At 42.5% G+C, this 18,771-nt stretch overlaps 1 protein-coding gene across 2 annotated transcripts in view; it reads left to right on the top strand.

The window, feature by feature from the left end:
* The window catches only part of LOC141106388 (membrane-spanning 4-domains subfamily A member 4A-like), a 56,720-nt gene extending 52,116 nt beyond the window's left edge, over positions 1-4,604 (top strand). For both annotated transcript variants that reach the window (XM_073597134.1, XM_073597133.1), the window contains one exon: positions 1,208-4,604. In XM_073597134.1, coding sequence (XP_073453235.1) covers positions 1,208-1,342 — 135 coding nt within the window. In that variant the 3' untranslated portion in view covers positions 1,343-4,604. The remainder of the gene's footprint in view (positions 1-1,207) is intronic.
* Positions 4,605-18,771: the final 14,167 nt, after the last annotated feature.

The following is an 18,771-nucleotide window of genomic DNA, read 5'->3' as shown; positions in this document are numbered from 1 at the left end:
ACACATGCATATCATTCTCTCACTTTCTTTTAACTCTCATTAATATTTTCCTGCCTAAATTCTGCATTCCTTATTATGTTCAGATACCTTTTATATCTAGCTTCTATGATCAGATGGGCAGCCAGAGTACTCATCCCATCTTCTCTCTCTGACAACATATAAAGTATTCTGTTTTACCTCTCATTTCTCTGTTTCTGATTTTTACTAGTTGTAGTGCCTGACTCCAAATTCATCCCACAACTTAACATGAAAATGTCCCTTTTCTGTCTAGTGTTAATGTCACCCTTGATCCATCCTGCTCACATAGATAGCTGTTTCTCTAGCTGTTTACTTTGCATGATTCTTGGTCCCTGTGGACCTTGGTAACCCAGTTACCCATTGTGGATCCATGTCCACTCTAACCATTAATCTAGGGGCTCAGTATAGGCAGAACCGCACCTTCGGTTCATATATAGCGCTCCTCTTGCGCTGGGCATTTTTGAGGGTCTCTCACCCTTCATTCCCTTACTTAATTCAATGCCCATAATGACTGGCCAGTCTTCTCTCTTCTCTACGTGTGCCTATACCCTCTTGCCTCTAAACTACTTTATCTAGCAGATTTACTACATATACCTGTGTACAGCACTGTGTACATATACCTGTGAACAGGGGCCGAGATCCCCGCTGACGTCAGCCCCGCTCCATGTACTGCAGAGGGAGGGCCGAGATCCCCACTGACGTCAGCCCCGCTCCATTTACTGCAGAGGGAGGGGCCGGGATCCCCGCTGACGTCAGCCCCGCTCCATGTACTGCAGAGGGAGGGGCTGCAGACATCAGCCGGTAGGAGAAGAAAAGATCTCCCGCAGGTTACGTGAGAACCCAGCGGTGCTGTAAATAAAGTAAAGTATTTTCCACAATAAAGTTACAAAAGGAAACACAGTGGACATTATACAATCTTTTTTACAAAATATATTTTTGCAGAGACTTTACTAGGGCTTATTTTCAGGGTAGAGCTTGTATTGCAGCCATCCCCAAAAATCACACTAGGTCTTATTTTTAGTGTAGGGCTCATTTTCGGGGAAACAGGGTAAGTACAGTAGTTTTGATATTACAGGTCCACTTCGTATATGCTATGATGTCTGTAATATGTCATAGAAAATGTGCAGAAAACACTATACATGGACTTTAAAAAACATCATGCTCATGTTTTTTTTTTCCTCTTTTTAAGCAACTCGTGATACGGAATGATGGTGTGTTTGCCGTGAATCTTGGTGTTCCCATGACTGCTGCTACTTATGGAAATCCAGCAGAACCGCAGCAACCACTACCAGCAAACAATGTCAGAGTACCTATTCAATACTAAGAACACCTGTTACCTATGCATTTTTATGGCATGCATCAGCTTTATAATGGAAGTTCAACCTATATAAGAAGAATAATAAGTTTTAAATAATATTGTAAACTATAGTCAGATAATGTCAGTAGATGTGAACTTGAAGGCCCCGTTCACACATGTGCATTTTAAATGTGTTAACAAATACTGCTAGCTACATCTGTGAAGCAATTGAATTGATAAGTGTGCTATTTAAAGTTCAAAGGTACAGCACCTAAAACGCCAATCTAGAGGTGTGAACTGGGCGTAAGGTTGGATTTTCTAGGATAACTTACTCTTTTATTACATTCTTGTATACCAAACACCCTTTACAAACATAGCCTCTTATATCTTTTTTCCTGTGCCTGATAGATGTCATTACAGAACAGTGTGAGCATTGCTTTATTAATATTTTGTGTCTGCACATCCCAATTTTAAAGCTGAAGTTTCGTTATTTTTTGTTCTATGTAGCACCAGGGACTTAAATACTGTATATGTGAACACTCACCTTCTAAAAGAACCCATTCAGTTTAACCACTTCAGTCCCTGAAGGTTTACGCCCCTTCACGATCAGGCCATATTTTGCAATTCGGCACTGCGTCCCAAACTGACAATTGCGCGGTTGTGCGACGCTGTATCAAAATAAAATTGATGTCCTTTTTTCCCCACAAATAGAGCTTTATTTTGGTGGTATTTGATCAGCTTGGTCTTTTTTGTTTATAGAGCAAACAATAAAAACGCAGACAATTTTGAAAAATAAAACAATATTTTGAGCTTTTTGCTATAAAGCACATCCAATAAAAAAAAAAAATGTAAAAAATATAATTTATTCATCAATTTAGGCCAATATGTATTCTGTTACATATTTTTGGTAAATAAACATCCCAATTCCAGCGTATATTGATTGGTTTGCGCAAAAATTATAGCGTCTAAGAACTATGGGATATATTTATGGAATTTTTATTTTTTTATTTTTTTATTAGTAATGGTAGCGAGCAGCAATTTTTAGCGGGACTGCGGTGGTCAAATTTGACACCTAAATTACACATTTTGGGGACCAGTGACACTAATACAGTGATCAGTGCTAAAAAAAAAAAAACGAGCACTGCACTAATGACACTGGCAGGGAAGGGGTTAACATTGGGGGCAATCAAAGGGTTAAATGTGCTCCTAGGGAGCAATTTCTAACTGTTTGGGAGGGGGGTGTTCTTTGACTGGGGGGGTGAGGGCAGAGATCTGTGTTTTTGCTTAGCAGAAACACAAGATCTCCATCTTCCCCTCTGATAGAACAGCGGTCTGCCTCGTTTACATAGGCAGACCGCTGTTCTGCCTCTCCGGAGAAAGGTCGGTGGGTCCCGGCGGACATCGGGTCGATGGCGTGCGCCCCAGACCCAGTGCACAAAATCAAGTACAGGTATGTGATTTCGCACAGGAGGGCCACCTTGCCACAGTATATCAGTGTGGGGTGGTCCATAAGAGGTTAAATAAGAAATGAAAGACAAAACATTTGTGGATATATATAAATAACATTATAAATTTCTTTTTTCTTCTTTTTTTTATAGTGATCACATAGTTACTCTATTTGAAAAAAGACTAGTTGAAAAAGCTTAGCTTAACCAACATAGAAAAAAACACACACAAATATAAAACTTCCATATACACCATAGCTCCCAACTGTCCCTGATTTGGAGCAATGTCCCTCTGTCCCTCTTTCCCCCTCATTTGTCCCTCCTTTTGATCTCATCTATATAGTTGTAAATAAAATGCACTTTTTATCTTTCAAAAAGTGTTACCCAGTGCTAACTCTTTCCTCCAATTTCTAAATTGCTGCATTTTTAAATTTTAAAAGCCAATATAAAAGAATAGTAGTGGTAAAAAAAAAAAAGCCCTTGTGGTTTTAATTCAACTTTTTTTGGTTAATTCTCCTTTAAGAGGGTGTGACAGGGGACGTGTCTTCTGCCTACATACATTTGCTAGTAGGTGTTCCTCATTCCCATCTCAAAATGTTGGGAAGGATGGGGAAGCTGTCCACATTGTCAAAAGTATCGGGACACCTGTCTTTATATGCACATGAGCTTGAATGGCATCCCAGTCTTAGTCCATAGGATTCATTATTGAGTTGATAGAACACCTTTAGGATGAATTAGAGTGAAGACTGAGAGCCAGGCCTTCTTGTCCTACATCAGTGCCTGACCTCACAAATGCGCTTCTGGAAGAATGGTCAAACATTCCCATAGACACACTCCTAAACCTTGTGGACAGCCTTCCCAGAAGAGTTGAAGCTGTCATAGCTGCAATTGGGGGGGGGGGGGGGGAGTCAAGACAAGTCTGATCATTGGAGAAGAGCAGATTAGGTTCCAGCACAGCCAGAAAACTGAACAAGGCAGGGGGGTTGTGCACTCCTGCTTGGTGTGGTCAGTTTTTAAAAGGAAAGCAGAGCGGCAGGCAGGAACACCAGGAATTTCACACAAAGGAAGCAATACAAAGAGAACAGTACTTTTTTCATACAATTACATGGTAGAGCAGGCATATATCAGGAAAATAAAATGTTGGGGTAAAATATTCTTTAACTTACCTCTAATGAAGTGTATATCACTGCGTTAGTCGTCTGGCGCTGTGGGGAAAAACATCAGCCACTGCAAGTGTGATAAAGTTGCACGGCTCCCCCTCCTTCTGCCAGCTCCCTCCATTCATAGAACTCATTGCATTCTTCCCCAAAAAGCGAAGTGTTCATGAATGGAGGAGGTGGAATGCTGTCATTTGCCAGCCCATCCTCTTTCTAAGAATGCAAAGCACTCTGTTAATGAGTAGTATGAATTCTATGAATGAAGGAGGTGGGCGCAAGGGTTGGTGAGCAGCTCAACTTTATCATACTCACAGCGGCTGATGTTAACGCTGGAAGATCAGAGATGTGGGGAGGACCCAGCCGTGGTGGGGAGAAGATTTCTACACTAGGCAGCAGCCAGCCAAACATAGGACACACTTCACTAGGGGTAAGTTATGTCCCTGTTGCTGTACAGCAAAAAAAATAAAAAATAAAAAAATAAACTTCAGCTTTAAGGGCCCTTTCACACTGGCTGTCTGATCAGGTCCAGCTGTCAGTTTTTTAGGTGTACCTGATCGGACCCTGCAGTCTCTTCTATGGAGCGACAAAGGTCAGCGGACACGTCTGCTGACATCCGCAACCATCTGCTCTGTTCCTGCCCAAAAAAGCCAGACGTGTGTTCAATAAAATTACATATTATGAAATTCACACCTGTGTTTGTCTTTTTTTATTACACACACATAATTGCCATTGGTATGTGTTTTCATAAAAGCTAGGTGTTATGTAAGGTAGGTAAAAAGCCAAGGTGGGGCCATGCAGTTGGTATTTGGTATCAAGATCTGGCATGTGGCATCCTACAAGTTTGATAGGGACAGTGATTTCCTTCTGTGTCTGCTGTGAAACTCCTCCAGTAGCTCAGTGCTGTCAGAATAGGTGTAGCGATGTAGTTGTCACTAGTAACAAACTATCCACCAATTCACTCCACTGCCAGACTTCTAAAATCAAAAACAAAAAAAAAAAAAAAAAAAAAGAGCAGCGCTGTGATAGTGATTACCTTAAGGTTACCCTATAGGTAAACAGATATATAAAGTGAAAATACCTATTTAAGTGTTAATAAATTATATCAAATATGTGAATAAGGGATTGATCACATGAAGATTAGTCCCAAAATCAGTAAGCGAAAAAACAGTCCAGATATAAGTCCCAACAGAAGAAATGGACTGATGAGGGGAGATAGGATAACAATCCCGATTGCCAAATGAAGTACAGTTGGATAAATGAGACCTTCACCGCACCAATGTGACAAACTGATAAAATTGTGCGCTTACCAGAAGGCAAGCTAATATAAGCTTGCGACCTTAACCCGGTCGGGGCCTTTGTAGATGAAACGGCACCGCACCCCTTCAGCTTATGGATGAGTATACTGTCAGTCAGGTCCCAGGGAACATTCATATGAGGAGGTACCCCTCCAGTTATACTCGGTTCTCACAGGGGGTATGTGAAGGAAAGAAAGGGCAACATAGTGTAATCCTGCTTAGGTTTATTAAAAGGTAGATAAAAATTGCACTTACATTTAGTAGGTCATATAAAAACAAAAGTTAGCCGGCCAGCTAAAAAGCGAACACCCGTCCGAGACGGAATCTGCAGCACGTCAGCACGCCCGACGTACGTTTCGTCACACTCTGACGTCGTCTGGGGCACGCCCCAGACGACGTCAGAGTGTGACGAAACGTACGTCGGGCGTGCTGACGTGCTGACATGCTGCAGATTCCGTCTCGGACGGGTGTTCGCTTTTTAGCTGGCCGGCTAACTTTTGTTTTTATATGACCTACTAAATGTAAGTGCAATTTTTATCTACCTTTTAATAAACCTAAGCAGGATTACACTATGTTGCCCTTTCTTTCCTTCACATACCCCCTGTGAGAACCGAGTATAACTGGAGGGGTACCTCCTCATATGAATGTTCCCTGGGACCTGACTGACAGTATACTCATCCATAAGCTGAAGGGGTGCGGTGCCGTTTCATCTACAAAGGCCCCGACCGGGTTAAGGTCGCAAGCTTATATTAGCTTGCCTTCTGGTAAGCGCACAATTTTATCAGTTTGTCACATTGGTGCGGTGAAGGTCTCATTTATCCAACTGTACTTCATTTGGCAATCGGGATTGTTATCCTATCTCCCCTCATCAGTCCATTTCTTCTGTTGGGACTTATATCTGGACTGTTTTTTCGCTTACTGATTTTGGGACTAATCTTCATGTGATCAATCCCTTATTCACATATTTAATATAATTTATTAACACTTAAATAGGTATTTTCACTTTATATATCTGTTTACCTATAGGGTAACCTTAAGGTAATCACTATCACAGCGCTGCTCTTTTTTTTTTTGTTTTTGTTTACTGAGTGTGTGTATCCCACTTTTAGCGGCTGCTTTTTTGTCAATATTGATTCATCCTTTATACACTTGTTTTGTTCCTGATTTGTAGGGTTTTGCTCATCTAATGTTATATCAGTGTTTATATTCAGCGCGGATGTTTTCTTTATTTTTAGACTTCTAAAATCACTTACAGAGACAATGAACGGTCCTTTGCTGGTTTGGGGGGTACAACTATAATAGGGATTTGGAATATGGGATGCCCATAGTATTTACCATTGCCATCATATTTAAGATTTAGACACAACGTTAGAGCCAGAAGATTGGATGTGCATTAACAAATCTCCTCCTGCATCTCCATGCAGACTGTTACTCCTCCTCTGCTCAACCTCCGCAGGTTTTCTTAGAACTCTCCTCCTGCACAATTTTGTTTCCTCTTACACCACTGGTTTCCTCCTGCACAAACTTACAGTTATTGAATTAAAGTATGTCACATCTTCTTCTTTTAGGGAATAAGGGCTCACTCTGAACAAGGCCCTAAACCAGCTCTGTTTGCTCGCTGCTACTAGGCCTGAAGAACCTCTCCCCGGAGGCCTAGTAGTTTAAAAACATTACTTTAGGTGGTGGACTACTGTTCCCAGCCAACCCAACTTGCAAATACTGTGCCCTCAGGCCACATCGATTTGACACAGTCTCTTCTCTTATCCAGGAATACCCCATCATCCACCGTGTATATGATGAAGACTCTGCTTCTACACGGTCATTAGCAAAGTTCCCTCACAGACTTCCTGGCACATCCAGCCCTCCACTGTGGTAACACTCACCGACCTTCCACTGCCCTGAGTCCTTGAAAAGGAACTTGACCGGACCATGCGTTCCGACAGCTTCACCTGCCCTTCTGCTCCAGGAGTTCTCTACCACCAACCGTGTGGTTGCAGAGACACTGCCAATGACCGTATAGAGGCAAAGTTCCCTCACAGCTCTCCCTGGGCCTCCTTCTGCAGTCGGCACAGCCCCTCCCAGATGGGGGTGTCCTCCTGCTGCTGCCTAGCTTTCCATTCCTCACTTCACTCAGCCGACTTCCCCTCCCAGTGGCATATCACTTCAGCTTATATAGGAGGCATGCCCCCTGCCAATACCAATTGGAGATTGGCCAGGGCTCCCACATGAGCTGCCTGCCACTCCAGTTCCAGGCTCAGCCCCTCTTCCAGAATCTTCTCTCTGGAAGCAGGGGAGGCGCTCCACAACTAGAGCACAGGTGTCCACACCCACTGCTACTTTGACCACTTCCAGCCCCCAGATCAAAACAGACAGGCCTAGCTTGCAGCATAGGCCTGCCTAAATTTGCCTGTACTGACTGTCAATAGTAACAAAAAAACCCATACTAGCACCTACCTATTGGTAGACGCCACCCCCTGCCATCATCATGCTGATACTAAATATACTACTCTATACTTCCAAGGATAGCCACAGCACCCAATGCTTGAAGTAAATGCCCAGGTGCTTACCAACAAAGAAATCCATATAAACCAGAGACATTCACGATCTTGCAGAGATCCAAAACTGGAGGCACTCACGGGTCTTGCAGAGGAAGAAGATCAAAAACAGCAGTGTTTTGATTGTCAACGTTTCAATGAGGATCAGTCCATCTTTCGCACTCCATCTTTTTTGAGAAAGGTGGACTGAGCTTCATTGAAACAATGACAATAAAAACACTGCTGTTTTTGATCTTCCACCTCTGCAAGACCCATCACCCGTGAGTGCCTCCAGTTTTGGATTTATACTAATATATACAGTATATGTGATATATATATATATATATATATATATATATATATATATATATATATATATATACACACACACACACATACAGGGCTCAAAATTTCAAACCCTGAGCTGCTAGTCAGGCCTTAACGTGTTATATTTTTTTCCTTTTTTAATTTACCTTTACAATCAAATGTGTCTATACTTCCATTGCACAGAGCGAACACGAACCTGCTCTTTCTGGGTCCTGGCGACTCCCCTCTGTCCAGTGCCCCCATGGAAAGCCGCTTCCCATGGGGGCACTCATGCATGCTTGCATCTGAGCCCCACATTGACACAGACAGCGGGACTCAGCTCTGCCCCTCGCTTGTCATGGCATTGATTGACAGCATTGGGAGCCAATAGCTCCTGGTGCCCCAGCAAAGGCAGCGAGATCCTGAAGTGAGGGGAGAGAAGAGCTGCAGAAGTGCACAGCGTTGGATTGAATGAGGGCTCAGGTAAGTAAAAGGGGGGGTGGGTGAGGGGGGATGCTGACACCTAAACATTTTTTACCCTAATGCAGGGATGCATTAAGGTAAAAAATGTTTAGGGCGGGGCGGGGTTGGGTGGGGCAACTGGTGGCGAATAACTCTTAAAGTGGTTGTAAAGCCTAAACACGCCCTTGTAAATTATCTCATGAAATGACACTGTTAAATGTTTTATGCAGAATTAAGTTTCAAAAATAAATATTAACAACTTTAGCTACTATAGGCACCGTACACATCATTACTGCCTTTTTATTATTGTTAATCAATTTTATCCTTAGTTTATTTATCACAGTCAGATCAATTAAATATGTTTTATGTTAAGTAAATACGCACTACGTACAGACTGCAGGGTTGAGAGGTGCACTACGTACTGAGTGCCAGGTTTAGAGTTGCTCTATGTACTGATTGCAGGGTTAAGAGGTGCGCTATGCACCGAGTGCAGGAGTGCTCATCCGTGTCTTTGCACACCAGTGCATAAACAAGGTCTATAGTCATGTTGGAACAGGAAGGGGCCATCCCCAAACTGTTCCCACAAAGTTGGGAGCATGAAATTGTCCAAAATGTTCCCTTCAGCGGAACTAAGGGGCCAAGCCCAATCCCTGAAAAACAACCCCACACCACAACCCCACCCCCCTCCGCCAAATGGACCAGTGCACAAAGTAAGGTCCATAAAGACATGGACAAGCAAGTTTGGGGTGGAGGAAATTGACTGGCCTGCAAAGAGTCCTGACCTCAACCCGATAGAACACCTCTGGTAATAGAGAGCAGACTGCAAGCCAGGCCTTCTCATCCACATCAGTGCCTGACCTCACAAATGCACTTCTGGAAGAATGGTCAAACATTCCCATAGACACACTCCTAAACCTTGTGGATAGTCTTCCCAGAAGAGTTGAAGCTATTATAGCTGCAAAGGGTGGGCCAACTCAATATTGAATCCTACGGACTTATGCCCCGTACATACAGTCGGATTCTCCGATGGAAAATGTGTGATAGGACCTTGTTGTCGGAAATTCCGACCGTGTGTAGGCTCCATCACACATTTTCCATCGGATTTTCCGACACACAAAGTTTGAGAGCAGGCTATAAAATTTTCCGACAACAAAACCCGTTGTTGGAATTTCCGATCGTGTGTACACAAATCCGACACACAAAGTGCCACGCATGCTCAGAATAAATAAAGAGATGAAAGCTATTGGCTACTGCCCCTTTTATAGTCCCGATGTACGTGTTTTACGTCACCGCGTTCAGAATGATCGGATTTTCCGACAACTTTGTGTGACCGTGTGTATGCAAGACAAGTTTGAGCCAACATCCGTCAGAAAAAATCCTAGGATTTTGTTGTCGGAATGTCTGATCAATGTCCGACCGTGTGTACAGGGCATAAGAATGGGATGCCATTCAAGTTCATGTGCCTGTAAAGGCAGGCGTCCCAAAATTTTAGGTAATATAGTGTATCCAGGGCTTTTTTTCAGGGGGAACTTGGTGGAACTCAGTTCCACCACCTCTGGCTCAGACCCTTTGGCGCCTGCTCACCACAATCACTTGTAAACACAGAAGTCTGGTTTCTGTGTTTACAAGTGACAGCTCTGCACTCTGTATGTAATGCAATCCTGGTATTTAATGCCCCTTTAAGACCCTCCTACTGTTAACACCCACTATTTGATGTGATTTGGAGGGTATGTGTAGGGGGAGGGGTTTTGTGGGGCCGTGGTTAAGTTCCAGCACCTATTGTTTAAGAAAAAAAGCCCTGAGTGTATCATTTGTTATTTGTATCCATAATAGGGCCCAAAACCATTGTGCACTTTTTGATTTATTTTAATCCTACCTAAAACACACTGACATGAACTGACACAGGCTCTAAATAAAAAATCTTTATTTTATTACTACCTAAAACACATTAACCCTGACCTCAACGCTCCCACTGACCTTGATCGAACCTTGATCTAGCTTTTAGAACTATTTTTTTTTTTTTTAACACGGTCTGTTTTGTATACATTCTTCTCCTCTAGCAAGGGGGGAAAGATACAATGATCTTTTTCTTCATTCAAGAGGAGAAAACATACAAGAGCAGGCTGTACAGTGCTTAGTCACATGTAATCAACTACCACAGTGATTAAGACCCAGTCCCCCCCCCGGCTCACAATTATTAATATAAAAAGTGTAATTCTCTGTGACAGCTTGGTCAGCGTACTGGGAGCGCACCAAGCAGCATGTTCCCAGCATAAATACAGGTACACATATATGCAGAATAAGGTCCACTTCAGTGAAATCAAATTTATGCGTACATTAATGGTAAGGGGTTGAAGTAATTCTATTGGTAAAATCAAAGTGCCAGTGGAAGAGTTTCCTCTAAAGAAGATGGGAAATGCTTACTTTTATCACTACCCCTTAACTCAGAACTAGGGATGAGGTTCAAGATTTCTGCTTTGGTGCAGTAAAGTAGATGTGCTACTAAAAAGGGGCTGGCTGCTGAACAAATACTTTCCATTTTTTAAATATATACGTAGCAATAACTCACAGTGGAGCTGCTGGTTTATTATTGGGCCTGTCCTCTATTCTCTTCACCCCTCTTAAGTTGTTCAATCCCCTTGACACAGCTGTAGTGCAGTGTTGTAATGATATTAGTACCAACTTTAACCCACAATATACACTTATATTTGTATTTACCTCTACCTGGGTGCTTGTAGCTCCACCTGCAGGAGAAATAACAACACTGCACACAAACTTCAGTAATAACCAAAATAACTTCTTTGTTTGGATAAATTATATATTTATATAAAGAATTATTACAGTACTATACTGTTGCACTACACTGGTGTGATAGTGTAGTCAGACAGTTATGACAATCTTGGTAACAAACACAAATATACCTAATTATATATCTGTACTAGGGAGCTCCCCCTGCTCTAAACCGTAAAGTCACTACCCTTTGTAACTAGATGCAGGGCCCTGCAATAAAAGAGATAGTCTTGATGTCTTCAATCTTCGCTAGCTACAAATTTGTAATTGTAATCCACAGAGGGTTCTTCTTGGGTGTTGCGCAGTGTAAGGTAATACACTAAGACAATTATAATCCAGAAGATTGATTAAGTGTTCTTATACGAAGAAGACAAACATCTAATATCAGTTCTTGAATACTGAAATCTATGCGAATGTAATGTTCTCCAACTTAATTTGTACTGTGGGACTATCAGTCCCAGCAATACTCTGTAACCGTCCTAAGTGTGTGTAGTTTTAAACAAAGTTCCGGGTGTTAACCCTCACACCACACGGGATCCGGGCAGATGGATGTCTCCGTTTCAGCAGTCCTCAGTCCGTATGGAGCCACCACCACGCCGTCACACTGTTCCGTTTACTAACGACCCGGAGTCCTCGGTTACCTCCTCCACGGGTCTCTGGAACAATCAATTCTGCTGCTTCAGCACACTGTGATACGATGGCAGGATCCTTGCTGCTGCTCCGCTCCTTCACAAGGTAGGCCGCAACCCTGTGGGACACACACACCCACAGAGTCCTGCTGGCAGGCCAAGTGTCCCAGGAACAAGAGACTTAAGATGGCCACCCCCAGCCCTTTTATATCCTCCCACAATGCAGTTCAGTTCTTCTCTTGTCCAGGAGCATTGTGGGTAGGTCATAGTTAATGTTCAGAAGTAAACAATCAATCACTTCCATGTCACTTCTCTTAATCATGAAACATAAAAGTGTTGTACCTTTTCAATTGTCCACTAGATGGCACTAGATCAACTTATATTCTTTTATAACACACAGATGACTAAAAACAAAAGTTGTCAGCGCTACATATATAATTCATTTTTTTTCCAGAAGAAACTCTAGAAGAACCAAATGAAAGAAAAAAAAAAAAAAACGAATAATATATACCAACCTGTTCTGGTCCAGTCACGTGACTTTCTGGTTAATAAAACCTTGCACCTCTTTGAATTCCTTTCTCTATATCCTCTCTTTGCATGGGGTTTTCTCTTTTGGTACACCCTCCTTTTGTAATTGAACCATCACCACTAGGAAATTTGTTTAATAGGGTTCTAGGTTTTCCTTTGTCATACAAGCATACTATTTTAAACTTGTATGTAGCGGTACCCCCATGGGGGCTGCAGATTGACTCTATACCCCACTGGCTATCCCGACTCTGCAGATCCTCTCTTATCTCTGACACCTTGGGTTCCATTCTGCAATGTGGAGTTAGCAATAAGAAACTCACACAATATCACTGAACCACTCAGAAAAGTTTACTGAGATAAGTAATGGAACACAAAGAAAAGCATGATTGAACACAAGTTATAATTGACAACAGTTATCACTTGGTGCACATATACAGAACATATAACCTTATAATCACTTGAAGGGGGTATATGTGAACAGGTGCACAGAAGAATAGGTACTCAATATCTTCAAGACATATATTAAATACCTTCCCACTGAGGCCTCAACACACAGACCAAAATGCAGTATATAATCTTTACATTCAGTAACACAGTGTAAAATTAAGCATATACACTAATGGCTCCCCCTAGACTATGATTCAGAGATCAACTTGTGAGTAGAGCAGCAATGCATAGTAAAAGAAGGAGATGGTGAAAGTTCTTTAAACTCCAGATGTCTTCAGCTAGCCTGATGGTTAAACTGCAGTATTTTGTTGTAATTTGTAATCCACAAAGACAAAGGGAAAGAAATGACTGCAGAACAAAAGGTGTGCTGATGATTGCTTAACTGAAAAAAAATCACCACTTGTAGATTCCTCTTTACATGTGAGTACAATACTGTACTGACCTTACAGCGCAGGGGAGAAAGACAAGGCCCCAAAGTCCAGCTGTATGATGCCTGTGAAGAAGTAGATTCACCCCCGTGGAACTACAAGCCTCAGCAGCAGTCTGTAGAAAGAACTCACTCAGCAATACTGTAATCTCTACTGGAATGGGCAGGTGCCCTCTCACCACAATAGACTACAATAGACTCCAATGGCTGTGAGGCTTCATCCGAAATCCCCTCCTGGTGTCTCCATCTGGTGAAAATGGCACCGCCACGCCGTGCTGCAACTCCCAATAGACTGAAGTGCAGGTGGCTTCCAGTTGCTCTGAAGCACAGGCCGGTCCATTTGCTAGAATCGCAGGGCTGTCCTTCAAGATCTGGCTCTCCACTGTATAGGCCGCAGTCTCTGGTCACACACAGACCTCCTGCTGGCAGGTGTTGAATAGTGTCCAGAGAGACTGAAAACCTCCTTTTATCACTCCTCCCAGCAGGCAGTTCTGCGCGCTTTTCATTGTCTGTCCTGTAGTCCAGGGCTGATCCAGCTAACAGAATCACTTCCTCCTCCTGACTACATCTCCCACAATGCTTTGCTGCATTGTTCTCAAAGAGTAAGGAAAATCCTAACAGAGTCCAGCAGACACAAGGGGGAGCCAAACTCATTTGCAAACAACAACGAACTGTTCAACTATAATGACTACTATAGTAGCAAAGCCCTGGCTATGGCAATTAATAGTAGTAGTAAATAGTTGCTAGGTAGGGTTACTACATGACACAAGTTGGGCTGGTTAGCAAGGGGGGAAACATTTTTAGATCTAGAACACCCTCTAGACTATGGCTCGATAAATGTCTATAATTATGTCCAAAAATGTCCAATTATTATATTATATCACTTTTATTTTATAATACTTTATACGATTTTATATTAATCTTTTACACCTATGTTGTCAAATTTTCTATTAAACCACATAATTATTATGTGGATCAAAACGTAGCATGGGTCACTCCAGGGAGTGTGAGGTACATTACCCCGCACATCTTGGACTGGCTTCTGACTTTCTCAACAATTACTTTTATGAATATGAAATTATGCACTTTGGCTCTTAGGCTCGAATATTTCCCTCAAGCACTTTGCCCAGCTATTGTTCTATTTCTAAATATGGAGCTTCTTGATAGTAATGCACTTATGGTCGAATTTATGTTGTTATGTATGTACCACTGGTCCCCACGGTATACCATTACTACAGTACATTTGGGGGTTTGCATGTCTGATGGGACTCCTGCCTATGAGCAGCTATATGCCTATCCCTCCGTTCCACTAGAGAGAGATCTCTCGTGAAATATATACAGTATATGTGTATATATATATATATATATATATATATATATATATACATATACCATATTTATCGGCGTATAACACGCACAGGCGTATAACACGCACATTCATTTTAAGAGGGAAGTTTCAGGAAAAAAAACTTTAAATAAGGAACTTTGAAGCAAAATAAGGGTCAGTGCCCATCTGCAGCCTCACCATTGCCATAAATGCCCATCTGCAGCCTCACAAGTGCCATCAATGCAGCAACCTCACCATTGCCATCAATGCAGCAGCCTCACCATTGCCATCAATGCAGCAGCCTCACCATTGCCATCAATGCAGCAGCCTCACCATTACCTTCAATGCAGCAGCCTCGCCAATGCCATTAGTGCAGACTGATCGATGCCCATCTGCAGCCTAGAGGGGACAGGGAGGGGGGCGGGATGAGCGCCGACAGATTACATACAGTGAGAATCTCCTATGATAGACCGAACAGTAGTCCAATGGCGGCTTCTTATTACAGAGGCCGCCAAGTAAACAGAGGATTCTCACTGTATGTAACCTGACGGCGCTCGTCCCACCCCCTCCCTGTCCCCTTCAAGGCAGCTAAAATTGAAGTATTGGCGCATAACACGCACACGCTATTTGCACCCAATTTTCATGGTGAAAAAGTGAGTGTTATATGCCAATAAATACAGTATATATATATATATATATATATATATACACACACACACACATACACACATATGCCCCCCCCTTTTTTCACCATTGTATTTATTCATTCATACATATATATTTTTATATTTTAGCCACCAATTAGTATCCAATCTTTTTTCGTTCTCCCCTTGGATTGGTGGTGGACTTTCTGGAGGCCCCATTTACTGTGGGGATGGCCGTTTTGTATTTTGAAACACTTTGCCCTCTGTCCCCACCAATCTAGAGGAGAATGGCTGCGTCCCATGGCCAGCACTGGGGCGATGGGCAGCTGTGAGCCTCTGCACGATCCTGCTGCACGATCTCACAGGCAATAGGATCGTGCAATGGGCTGCCGCACCGCTAGAGGGTGAGGGGTCGTGGGAGCCAGACAGCTTGAGTTGTGACGCACTCTGGGCTCTTGCGCCGGAAATGACGTTCCTCAGAACTTCCGGCAGGGAGGAAGTGACGTCTGCCGCAACCAGAAGTGGCGGGTGGAACGCAAATCCACTCACACTTCCTAGTTGAGGTGCAGCGTGCGTGCCACACGATCTAGATAGTGGTACGCATGCTGTACCTGTATTATTCCACCACACCAGCCCGAAAGGTAGATCACATGATATGGATAGATTCAACATTTCAAAAAGGGTAGGTGTGTTTTGTGGAACGATTTATTGACGCCATAATGTGACATATTTGATTTGGTTACAAAATGAAGTGGGATGATGGTCAGGTGGATAACGGGAGATGCACTCTGATGCCAATGCAGGAACTTAGTCCCCTCTCTATGGGAATAGGACATATTTGTATGGCTGACAGTGCGATCTGGCATACGATATGGTTAGATGGAGTGACATGGTGGGCGGGGCCCACCCGGATGGGTGTGGCAGGTTTCAGTGGGCGTCCGCCCAGACATGCGAATGGCTTTATATAGAAGGTACCTTGAGAAAGTCAGTCTGCTATCGCTGAGGCACTGATGAAGAGGGCACTCTCTCGTAACGCGTAAGCCGTTTTGCAATGACATCTGGTTCCTCCTAACACCCGGTCCAGGTTGTAGGTGTCTAGAAGACACGGCTCCAAATTCTTGGAGTAATGTTAAGCCTTTTCTAACGCTTGTTTGTTTGTGAGTATGACCTTTGCTTTTACTATTTAAATAAATTTTATCTTTGGTGATGCACAAGGTCGGTGCGCCCTCCCTGTTTTTCTATATGTTTCAGCTTTAAGGACACCAATTGTTCTGAGGAGGGCAGCAAGACCTTCGACCTTCCACACTTTATCCAAAGGGTTGGCTACACCACCTACACATGGAATAAGGGCCTGAGCACAGGAGATTGTTTTGTGTTGTAGACAGTGTTGTTCACTTTGCCCACACTTGCCAGAACCTGGATCACACGGATGCCCTGTTAAGCAAGCAGTGTCTATGCTGTTTTCCAGACACTGCCAGCATGCTGCTTTTATACTAAAACCAATAGGAGTTCAAAGTGCACCAACTAAAGTGGCTAGCCAAAAACTCAAGGCCTTCTTCTTCAAAGGGACTGAAGCTATTGTGGCCATACAGACATGCACATACCCAGGGCTCAGTACATGTGATGCATGACTGGGGTAGTCTGTTTTGGGAGTTAGGCCATTGACCACTAAACTAGTTACTGTGTTTATAGTTTGTGGGTCTGTGGTGTCAAGGGACAGAAGAGAGAGGTCTGACATAAGAAAGGGTCATTCCTCTGCTCTCCTCCTGCCTGGACTCATAGAACCAAACTAAGTGAAGAGGTGACCATTCTGGTATAAAGTTTGCCATTTGTTCACCGAAATGTCTCAGTACCACTAAGGCATACCTTTCACCCAATGTCTACTAGATGACATGCTCATCACTGGTCCCACTGATGAAAAACACAGAAAGAATGTTGAAGCTGTTCTAGAGAGACTCCAATGGTATGGTTTACGTGTCAATCTTTCAAAATGCAAATTTCTCAAGTCGTGACTGGAATTTTGTGCCCACACTGTGGACCGATATGTGTTACACACTACTGAAGAAAAGGTTAAAGCCCTTACCCATACCCCTACTCAATTTAACAAGGGTTTGCCTGAATCAACCAAAATTAAGTACTAGTAGATATAAAGGATAATAGCGAGTGAGTATATGACCTTCATCCAAATAAACCTCGTAGGATGCAGTTCCGGTTGCCCTAATAGCATACAAAAAAAGACTAAGAGAATAAAGTTCTCTTAAGAGGGCAAAACAGAACACTATGGTGAATACAAAATGGCTTTATTAGTACAAAAATTCACAACAGACTAAATAAACAAAAAAGAGGACACAGACAAGTGGCTGACACAGACCGTTTCAAAATAAGACAACATTGTCAAATGGTTAAAAACATAGGGAGCCGTGGCTTCACATCCCACACACAACATAATCACCACTTCCAAACACAGATACTAGAGTAAATTGGCTAATTGAAGAAAAATGGACATGGAAGTTCTTTGTCAACACAAGGTTCCTGTCAAAGAAACTCCTAATAGTAAAGTTCATCAAACAAAAGCCATATAAGTGGTATGCTGGTTTAGCGGGTAAATGACTTGAGTGTGCTGATCCTGTATAAATGAAGGTAACAATATAGCGGGGTTATTCCAATATAGAACCACAGACCGTCAGCATAAGTTAGCGATCAGGCAATGCAGCAGATGGAATAGGCAGCTTGGCTATAAATGTTTGTTTGGATGAAGGTCATATACTCATTTGCTATTATCCTTTATATCTACTAGTACTTAATTTTGGTTGATCCAGGCAAACCCTTGTTAAATTTTGTATGCTCTTGGGATGGTTTCTGTCCTTTGTTTACCTTTGGGGATACTGCCACAATATCTTTACGCATTACTTTATTTGGTTACAGACAGGCGGTTGTTTCACAGACCACACTTTTTAAGTGCACATATGGCCTATATGATCGATCACGATCTTGATAAAGAGATTGACACAACGTTTTCTATAGGTGGAGAAAATCGAGATACAGAGGGGGAATCAACTTGTAAACTATTTAAAAATCATAAAAAGCTAATGATGAAGTTTCCAAATCGAAAATGGGATATTTCTTCATTGAAATCACATATCTCAAATAAAACTATCCCAAGAGGTCTCAGGGAAAGAATTGTCCCTGCTGAGCACCTTCATACTCCTAGATTTTTAGAAGTGTGGAAGGAGGAATGTCTGAACAGAGGTTTGGCACTGATGAGACTTATTGTCGCTGAAGAAGCACAACTTCAGGAGATTCGTGAGGAATTGGAAATCAGTGCTAAATCGCTGGAACCCCACAAAGATGAACTAGATTTTGATAAAAACAATGAGTTCATTAAAAAAGAGATAGAGAGAATCCTAAAAATTTTAAAATACACAAAACAAGAAAAGTTTAGACAGAATGTTGCTGACTGTGAAA

The sequence above is a fragment of the Aquarana catesbeiana genome, linkage group LG08 (genome assembly GCF_042186555.1).
Source record: "Aquarana catesbeiana isolate 2022-GZ linkage group LG08, ASM4218655v1, whole genome shotgun sequence".
Classification (NCBI taxonomy): Eukaryota; Metazoa; Chordata; class Amphibia; order Anura; family Ranidae; genus Aquarana; species Aquarana catesbeiana.
The sequence above is the reverse complement of the archived record's forward strand: the minus strand, read 5'-3'. Positions and strand labels throughout refer to the sequence as shown.